The 10,782-nt window shown below is 36.7% G+C and overlaps 1 protein-coding gene across 1 annotated transcript; it reads left to right on the plus strand.

Moving 5' to 3' along the window:
• Positions 1-464: 464 nt before the first annotated feature.
• LOC137645247 (SCAN domain-containing protein 3-like) lies at positions 465-10,578 on the plus strand. Its single transcript, XM_068378069.1, has 4 exons — positions 465-886; positions 1,518-1,749; positions 9,400-9,876; positions 10,045-10,578. Exons 1-4 carry the CDS (start codon positions 465-467, stop codon positions 10,576-10,578), a joined length of 1,665 nt encoding a protein of 554 aa, XP_068234170.1.
• Positions 10,579-10,782: the final 204 nt, after the last annotated feature.

Here is a 10,782-nt window from a genome sequence, read left to right on the forward strand (position 1 = left end):
TGATTCTCGACCATGATAAGGCGCAGGCTATCCTGTCAAGTAGCCTGGAAAAGGCGGGTTACTCGGTGTCGAAGGTATCAACACTGGGTAACAGGCACCCTTCCTTTCTTGCTCCTGCTTCAATTTCATTCCCCTTTATGGGGAAAGCATTTAAATCGGTTGGTAAGGCAGTGGGGGCAGGTAGGCCATGCCCTGCACTCGAGGAGTGCAAGCCTCTGCCACCAGCCTTTCCCAGATAGGAGAAGGACTGGAAGTAAGTCCATTTAACTTTTTCAGTAGGAAGATTAGATGTGGATGTCACCAGTCGACAGTTTAACGAAGTTCTCCCTAAACTATCAGAGTTTCTCTTGTATAACGAACAAGAGACAAAGGAGAGACTCGCAGCCTCCCTATCTCTACAAAACTACTTAGAGTTTTGCTCATCCCATCAAAGTACCCCAGACATGCTCATGGTCCTAGCCAAAATGCATATGGCTACCTTAGTGAAAGATCTTTACGCCTCTATGAAGGCTAGGAGAGCATGTAGGGAGTCTGTGTACGTGGCCGCAACACTGAAACATGAGACAAGGAAGCTGATATCTTCCAGCATCTGGGGTAAAGACCTCTTCCCAGATGAGGTAGTTAGGGAAGTGATTAAGAATGCCACCACAGTGAACGTAGGTCTTTTCCAAAAGTGGGGCATCCTTTCAAAGAGAAAGTCTTCCATGGCTGTGGGTTCCCAACCTAAAAGGAAGACAGGAAAGTCCGGAAATATACTTCGGGCTGTTCAACAACATCCCATGGCTCCAACGACCGTAATGCTACAGGCAGGTGGTAAAAAATTTAATCCTACTGATCATTCGAAGCATAGAGATGCTTCTGGTAGGAGGGAGGTTCCTTTAGGATTGTTGGACCTTCGATCCTTGGGTCCAAGGCCTAATCAAGATGGGACTACGATGGGAAGTAGAATTGTCTCCACCATCATTTCCTTAACTCCTCCTACCATCCAAAACCCTCCCGGAGGAGTATACCTAAGAGCTCTAGAGCATATAGGTGGTAAGGAAACATTAGTCCATCGTATCCCAGGGAAGGCTGTTTGGTGTTCACGAGAAGGACTCAAGAAATCTCAGAGTCATTCTGGACTTGTAGCCACTCATCAAGTTCAAATAAAACAGCGAGTTCAGAATGTTAATCCTTCTGAACATTTGGACCCTGTGTCAAAAAGGGGTGTTTGTAGTCTTGTCAGACCTAAAAAATGTCCCTTGGCAACTTCCAGCCAATCATCCTATCCCCTCCTATCTAGGATTCAAGTTACAGAAGGTAACGTATATCCAAGGAAAGATATGTGTCGGACTAAACATAGTCCTAAATGTCTTCATAGGATTGGCAGACTTAGTCATGCAATAACCAAGTCTAGAAATGGTTCAGGCAACTATGCAAGACAAGCCTCAAGAAATCTCAATTCCCTCCAGCTCAAAAGTTTCAATGGCTGTAAAATCATGGAAGTCTGTAGTCACACCAACTCTCCCTTTCCATAGGAATATAAAAGGAGATTGTAAGGTCGGTGAAGAGACTCAGGTAATCAGTCAGATTCCCAAGACGTTAGCAAGGAGGAGTCCTGAACTCTCTCCAGTTCGCAATAGTGACAGACCCAGTGCTAAGAGCACAGCTGAAAGATGCGTCAAGAGTCTGGAGAAGATACGCATCAAACGCTTGAAGAGATCTAAAAAGACCATCATAGGTCCTTCTTTTATTGCTTCTCTAACAAAGGTTAAAGTCCGAAAGTCCCAAGACCATGTTGGTCCTGTCATGAGTGGGGAAGCTCTCTCCACGCAGATCAGACTTCCTTCGACTGATCTGAGACACCGAAGCGATAATGAGACGTCGCAATCGACAATGCTAGAAAATGTCTCATACGGTATAGGTAACGTTAACCATCCCTTACCTAAAGGAATGGCACCTGTCAGCAGTTCATATACAACTGACCCACAATGTGACAGTGGATGCTCTATTCTTGCTCAAGCCGATAGAGTTGGAATGGTCCACGGACGCAGACCTATTCCCTCCCAGATGGGATCAAGTCCCAGAACTACAAATCGACCTCTTCATCACGAGCGTCTTCAAGAAACTACCTCGAGATGTAGCCCCATACGAGGACCCTCTAGTGGAATTAACAGACGTAATGTCTCTGGTATAGAAGGGATGGACTCAGATATCCTGATTCATCCCATCCAATCGCCTGCTGAAGGTCCTCAAAATGCTGAGATCCTTCCAAGGGGGAGTAGCTCTATTGGCTCCCAAGTAGCCCAAGAGTAATCTGTCCTCTTTAGTGAAGGAACTGAAACTGAGGCTGGCCCTAGTTCTGAACCTAGGACTATATCAAAGGGTTCAAAAGTTGATAGCCTTCGATTTATCACGGAGAACCTGAACCCTTCATTTCATGATTTCCTTGCCATAGCAGTTAGGGAAAGATATGGGATCTCAGAAGGCAATATAGAATTCTTAGAAGAATACAAAACTAAGTCAACGAGAAGACAATATCAGTCTTCTTGGAAAAAGTGGGTTGCTTTTGTTAAAGCAAAAGTACCGAAAGAAATTTCGATGAACTTCTGTCTGTCCTTCTTTGTCCACCTTCATAATCAATGCCTGGTGGTCAACACGAGAACTACATGCATATCAGCCTTGACTATACCTTTCAAGTAGATCTATCGAATGAAATCTTTAATAAGATTCCGAAGGCATGTGCAAGGCTTAGGCCTGCACCACCACCAAAGCCCATTTCATGGTCTTTGGATAAGGTCCTACATTATGCCTCATCTATGAACAACGAAGATTATTCCCTTAAGGATCTAACACAAAAGGTTATTTTTCTGTTCGCGATAGCCTCAGGGGCTAGAATTAGTGAAATAGTGGCCCTACCTAGAGACGAGGGCCACATTAAGTTTACAGAAGCGGGAGAACTGAACCTCTTTCCTGATCCAACCTTTCTCGCTAAGAACGAGCTACCCACTAAGAGGTGGGGTCCCTGGAAAATCTGCCCTCTGAAGGAAGATATCTCTCTATGTCCTGTAGAGTGTCTTAAGGTCTACCTTCGTAGATCTTCAGACTTCAGGGGAGGACAACTCTTTAAAGGAGAAACCTCTGGATCAAACTTATCCCTAAAAGAACAAAGAGCGAAGCTCACCTATTTCATTCGTAGAGCAGATCCTGACATTACTCCCGCAGGTCATGATCCGAGAAAAATTTCTTTATCACTGAACTTCTTTCAGTATATGGACTTTGAGCGTCTTCATTCATTCACCGGATGGAAATCATCCAGAGTGTTTTACAAAGACTATGCGAAACAGGTCCATGAATTAAAGCACTATGTAGTGGCAGCAGGTAGCGTATTAAAACCTGCCCACTAATTACTGTCATAGACAGTTAATTAATTGGGACCTCGAACGTCCCTCGCTCATATTCTGGATGGGAATCATCCAGAGTGTTCTACAAACACTATGGTAAGCAGGTCCATGGACTGAAGCATTATGTGGTGACGGCGGGTAGAATTTTTAAACCTGCCGTCTAAGTCTGCGATGAACAGCTAATTGACTGGGATTGTCAATTAAAGGGAGTAAGGGTCATTACTTTTGTTGTGACCTCCTTTTTATGAGTGTTACCATGGTGACACTATCTTTGTTCAAAATCCCTGGTGTGGAATTATACAGATAGCACTAGTGCCGTGTGTAAGTAGTACACAGTGATGATAGAATGTAACCGGTACAGAATTTTCGAAGAGAAGTTTTATCATAAAAATTTTCTTCAATCAGAGTGGCACTCATCATTTCTTTCCCTTTCAAGAAAGAAATATAATTTCTGTATACGTTACATGTGTAATTCTATTATCATGCTACATTCGTTTTACTGGTTAATTCATTTAGTCATTTATTAGGAGTAAATGTCTATTAGAATGTATTGCGTCCTAATTCACCCGACAATTACATGTGTAAAATGCCAGAGTTCTTTGACTTACTAAAGTAAGAATTCTTCATATAGTTGTATGCTCACAAACAATAGATATAAGAGACACTGATATTGATTTGACAATATATACAAACTTTGAGACTGTTTGTATATTTAGTGTATACTTATGTTTGTTCATACAATATATGCTAACCCTGAGGCCCCTTTTTCTACTGTCTAGAATGACTCTTCCCTGTAGGGGGCAGAAAGCACTAACATTGCTTATGATTAGTGATGATGACGGATAACGGTAACGTCATTTGTCTAAATTGGTCCAAATGACTTTAGAAATGTTGTCCCAAGGTTAAGGCACTGATGAAAATCCAGATACATTAATGCTCTGGTACGCTTCCATCAGGACGACATGGCTTGCGCCCAAAAAACGGATTTTGAGCAAAGCGAAAAATCTATTTTTGGGTGAGATGGCCATGTCGTCCTGATGGACCCACCCTTCTTTTCTAAAAAGAAAAGACCTACACAGTATCCCTCCCGAAGTACTGTATCTGTAGCACCATGCTCAATGCTACAAGGAATGTTCGCCATATTATATATGGCACTGTTGTGATACTCAATAGTATGAGAACTAGGGTAACCTTAATACGGCTCCCCTTCTATTCTGCTACTTCCCCCTCGAAGCGTTAACGCTATTAGGGGTGCAGATTGCTATGTGACGTGTCAAGAATACATTCTCTGATATTATGCGATATCCTTGAGAGAAATTTAAGGATATTCGCGCCAGGAGTTAGAATTCTGGATAGCTAAAGGTAGAATTCTCTGGGAATATCACTGTAGTACATATATAGGAACTTCCATCAGGACGACATGGCCATCTCACCCAAAAATTGATTTTTTGCTTCACTCAAAATCCGTTTTTTACCACTTGAAAGTGTGTGTGTGCGTGAGAGAGTGAGAGAGAGAGAGAGAGAGAGAGAGAGAGAGAGAGAGAGAGAGAGAGAGAGAGAGAGAGAGAGAGAGAGTAGGCGTATCTTAACCTTCCACGTATCATTTACTACATTCTTCTTGTAGCAACTATTGAAGAGAAGATGTTGGTTATCTTATTTGATTTTTATGAAATTTTGAAGGATTTTGTAAAATTCTGACTTCATTTCATGAGACTTTTTTTTTTTAATTTCTTCATGTTTGACATTTCTCCAAGGAAAACCTGATCTTTGTTTCTTTGGAGATTTTCTTCTTTTCCATTTTCATCATCCTTCACCCTATCTACTGCGCATTTTCTACATTACTTTGTTTTCAAACATAATATATTCACAATCGGTAAACTTGATATACAATAATAAAGCTATGGACTTTTCATGCCACTTATGTTTGTTAATCATATCACATAAATATTACAAATTATGTTGAAAAATATTACAACAACTAAATTATATTGTAATTATAGGGAATGAAGTTGAACTCTAAAACAGTGGCTCCTCAACATCTTGATCTCCGCATTGATAATATTTCTTTAACTCTATACCACTCTTAAAATTCCAGGTGTGACCCTTTATGAATAATTGGCTCATTGAGAAAGCCTTTTTGGTGACCAATCTATTATGAAGTGCTTTAATTCTTACAATTTGTTGCCTTGTTGCGAGTATTGTTCTCCTGTCTAGTCTTCAGCTGCTGAATCTCATCTTACTTTACATATTTGCCATTTACATATTTGATATCAGTGGGAGAATAAGACTTAGTCTTCTTTGAGTTTCACCTGAACATATATTGCAAAACATTAGACTTTCATACAATATATTTGTAGTTGTAACCAGTTCAGCACCATAAATCGAATGGCGTATCAGTTGAATGCAGGATTTCTATCTCTATGGTTACTTTGTTTACGTTGTTTTAAACTATATCCTAATAAATTCAATCATTCAATTATAGAGAAATAAAGATAATTAATTTTGCCTCATTCAAATTATCACAAATTTTACCCCTAGTCATGACTAGCCAAGTTACTCATATCCCAGTGATCATCTAATCTACTCCTGAATGCACTTACCGAAGGAGCACTAACAACATTCCAGGAATTTACAACACGTACGCAAAACGCATTTGGTCTTGTGTTATATGTACTCTAAATTTATGTATATTATGTGATAGAAGTTGTGAAAAGGGCTTATTTTTTTTCATATATGATGTTAAAATAAAACTACCAATGTGTTCATGTGTTTTGATGTAAACTTAAAACAATTTTTAACTCTGAAACATCGTTGTATTCTGGGATGAGAGTTCTACATTCTGCTTCGGCGCCAGCCATCTGACAGGCGTGAGTTATACAAGATAATTCAAGAATGGGCCTGTGGCGGGGCGTTAAAAATCAATCTCTTCAACATCAGAAGCTGTTTTTCATATCATCTTTTTATATATGAATATAACCAATGTCGTATGTCCCTTACTGCATAGAAGTTTGTGAAGTAAACTCAAGACCTACTTCGTAAAAACATGTATATCATCAATTAATTTTAGTGTGCAGTGAGTATTCCGTGGGTCTTGTATAATACTGTAAATACTCATGTTAAATCTTAAATCGAGTTCTATCTTATATATTCTGGATATAATTTCCTTTTCTGTTAATGATTTTGCATAATCTACGTCGTGTACAATAGTTAAATGTAACATCTTCTCACAGTTCTATCAAATCCTTTTTTTTTAGTTTGTAGGTGTTCGTTCATGTGTTATCACTATCAAATTCAAAATATTCATTCATATTTACATTCTTAAATCCATGGATGATCTTATATACTTCGATCAGATCTCCTCGAAATCTTCATTGTTGGAGTGATATGATTCCTAGTTTTCTGTACCTTGTCTGTCTCATAAGACAAATCTTTTAATTCAGGTACCAATTTAATCATTCTTCTTTAGACTTTTACCATTTCAAAATGTCCTTTTTAAAGTATGGTAACCAAGCGTGAACATTATACTCAAGGTGTGGACGGACCAAAGAATTTTAGGTTATAATGTGCGATACATATGAATATCCATGTAGAAACAATTCCTCTTAATCAATCCCACTACTCAATTATGATGTCAATGTGTTGGAGAGGCTTTAAATCCTTTGTAATGAGAGCTCCTACTATGCATTTCTGACAAAAATAGAGTTTTTCTTTAATATCTCTCTTATTAATTACTTGATCAGAATGGTACTTTGATGCAGCACTCTATAGACCTACCCCTAATTTTTTATACTTTAGTGCATTTACAAATTTTGTTAATTAAGGCTATTACTCTTCTCAAATTAAAGCCCAAGCCAAGTGAATCGGGTAAGTAGGTAAAGAAATTCGAATACCTACACTCCCCCATCCCTCCCCTCTACTTCCCTCCCTCTGTCTAGACCAGGGGTTCTCAACCGTGGTCCACATGGACCCTAGGGGTCCATGGAATATTTCTGGGGGTCCACAGGCAAAACATAACAAATTGGGAGTCCACAGTGATATTTTGGTGGTCCATGATGAAAACTTTTATTATCAAAAATTTAATTTCTACCGCAATTTTGGCTGGACGATTTTACAAGGTCAAGAAAGAAGTGGCAGCTGCCTTCCTAAATAAGTTGGACTATAATCTCCTTAGGGAATTTATTCCAGAAATACTTCAATCTGTCAAATCCTTCTATATTCGACCCAAAGAAATAAGGCCGCTGAAATCTTAGATTTTAGGGGAAAGTTATCCTTTTCGACTAAAAACAATCTGACCAGGCTTCAAGTTAATCCTCTGCCCTAATTGATATCTTGGTGGTAATGAGGAATCCCTATCGATAACGAGCACTGACCCAGGACCGCTAATCTAGGATTTTAGCTGGCCGTGACCATCATTGGTCATTTCACACAAGAATTATTAAGTAAAAAAGGACAGATATCACCAATATATTTATATATATATATATATATATATATATATATATATATATATATATATATATATATATATATATATATATATATATATATATATATATATATATATATATATATATATATGAAATATATGGAAAATTGACCGGCTTAGTCAAGAGTGAGGACAAATACTTTGCGTTGAGAAAATAAGGATTACTAGGAGGTAGGTAGATTATTGACCCTTCAAATCACCTCCCACCGTGCCCAGGTGTTTAAGTGCTCTATGTCTATTCCTGTGGATCAACTATAGGGAAAATTTATTAAAAAGTAAATTCACCCAAGCAGTTGACTTCAATCTAACGTTGAACTCCATCGGGGAAAGGTAAGAGATATTAAGAAGTTCCTAGGATAGACATTCTATTGTATTTTTTTTTTCTGGATTTCAATAACGAAAAAATCACTTCCCAGTATAAAAGTATAAAAAGACTGAAGAGAAAAATGGGAAATTTTTCCCGTTTCGATACAAATTTTAAGTATCAATTCATATCTTGTCAATTATCTGAATATAATTATCAACTGTGAGGAAGTAAAAAATATCATTGGTGACCCTAATGATAATAGTGAATGACTTATATAGTTTTTTTTCAATCATTCAAGTTATTTCAACTATAACATTTCTATTTACCAGTTTAACCCCAAAAACTTATCTTGCACTCTGTTTCTAAATATGTGTTATATTTGTCGAAAAATATATAAAAATGAATAGCAATATATATAGTTAGATATTGTGAACTGCAATAATTGTATTACCAGCTGTATATATATATATATATATATATATATATATATATATATATATATATATATATATATATATATATATTTATATATATATATATATATATATATATATATATATATATATATATATATATAAATATATATATATATATATATATATATATATATATATATATATATATATATATATATATATATATATATATATATATATATAAATACATATATATATGATTTTTTTCTTTTGCAGACATCCCATGGCTACTCCAAATAAAGAGAAGTGCCGACAGTATTCCGTTGAATATTTGTCTTAGGGATTTATTCAAGCACCACATCATGAAACGAAAACAATGTGCCTCATATATATGGATGTACTTTCAAATGATAGTATGAATCCTTGTAAACTAAGAATCCATCTAGAAAAGAAGCACACGGGAAAGAAAGATCACCCAGTAGAATACTTTAAAAAACTTCGTGATGATTTCCAAACTAGAAAAACAGTGTCTCAAGTGTTTAATAACAAAGTGAGTAAAATGTGTTATGGTTTACTGGCATCATATGAAATTATCAAAATAATAGCAAAAGCAGGAAAACCCCATAATGTTGGTGAAACAGTAATTCTACCTGCAGTGTCCGTTATAATTTCGTCAGTTATGAAACAAAATGCAAGTGAAATTATTAATATCCTCCTTTTAAGCAACTCTTCTGTGTCACGACGCATTGATGAAATAGCAGAGGATGTAAAAAAAAACAATTGATATCCCATTTGCAAGTGAAACAGTTTGCCATTCAACTTGATGAATCCACTTTAAGAGATAATGAGGCCATTTTATTAGCATATGTTAGATTTAACAGTGATGAAGGACATAAAGAGGAGATGCTTCTTGCTAGAAGTCTTGTGACAGACACAAAAGGTGAAACAATTTTTAATGAAGTTGTTACTTATTTCCAGCAAAACAATATCCCACTCAAAAATATAATCGCTTGTGCTACTAATGGTGCACCTTCGATGACAGGCAGATACAAAGGCTTTATTGCACATTTAAAAAAAGCTGTCCCAGAAATATTTTGTATTCACTGCGTGATACACCGTCAACACTTAGTTGCAAAGAAATTGAGTGCACGTCTGCATGATGCCCTTACTGTCGTAATACAAGTATTTAACCGTATAAAATCAAATTCTTTCAGAGACCGCCTTTTTCAAGAATTATATAAGCAAAATGGAGAAGAGTTTGAAAGGCTTGTATTACATACAGAGGTGAGATGGCTATCAAAGGGAAATTGTCTTCAGCGCTTCATTGCACTTGGGGATTCTATTGTTTCCTTTCTTGCTAATACACAACTTGGAGAACAGCTGCTTGCAATTAAATGTGACGTGTTTTTCTTATCAGATATATTTGAAAAATTGAATTCTTTTAATAAACAGCTCCAAGGAAAAGATTCTGATCTGATATCTAGTAGAATTGCTATTGTTGCTTTTCTGAGGAAACTACAGTTGTATAAAAATGATATCAGGTGTCGTGCATCTGAACAGTTTCCTTGTTTGGCCTCTGTTAGCAGCGATTTGCAAGATGAAGATCTTGCATTATATGGTGAATATATGGAAAATATGCGTAAAGATATGCAAATTCAGTTTAGTGACCTACTCATGATGGTTATACCGACTTGGGTTTCAATTCCTTTCAAAGTTAATGTTGCCGATAAAGACATATCTTTGCAAGAGCATCTTATCGAATTACAAAGTGATGAAATTATGCGTACAAAATTCAAAGATGGAAAGTACAATGTATGGAAGACAAATGATGTTGCTACAAAGTACCCTTTGTTCTGGGATAGAGCACAGATCTATGTTATAGCTTTTCCAACATCTTATCTTGTTGAATCGGCATTTAGTCGTGTTTTCTCAACTTTTATCAAAAGCTCGCAGAGCAGCATCAACCTCAGGGATCTCATTGAATAAATATGACTATCTCTCTTTTCTATCACATATTTCATTTTAACTGTTTACAAAAAAAAAATAACCAGTGTACATAAATGCTACAGTGAATTCAAATGCCTGATCTCTATTTTCCAACGGCTTGACCATGGGAGAAACATTATAATATTGTAATACAAGATACTGTTAAAGAATTAATATCACTATATTTTTTTGATAGTATTATTA

This window comes from Palaemon carinicauda, chromosome 8, assembly GCF_036898095.1.
Source record: "Palaemon carinicauda isolate YSFRI2023 chromosome 8, ASM3689809v2, whole genome shotgun sequence".
Taxonomy (NCBI): domain Eukaryota; kingdom Metazoa; phylum Arthropoda; class Malacostraca; order Decapoda; family Palaemonidae; genus Palaemon; species Palaemon carinicauda.

Excerpts from the sequence above, each read along its gene's own strand:
- LOC137645247 (XM_068378069.1), top strand. The coding sequence starts at position 465 with ATGCATATGGCTACCTTAGTGAAAGATCTTTACGCCTCTATGAAGGCT. Across the intron at positions 887-1,517 it reads AGGGAGGTTCCTTTAGGATT|GAATATAAAAGGAGATTGTA; the intron begins GTTGGACCTTCG and ends CCCTTTCCATAG. Across the intron at positions 1,750-9,399 it reads TTATTGCTTCTCTAACAAAG|TTTGCCATTCAACTTGATGA; the intron begins GTTAAAGTCCGA and ends CAAGTGAAACAG.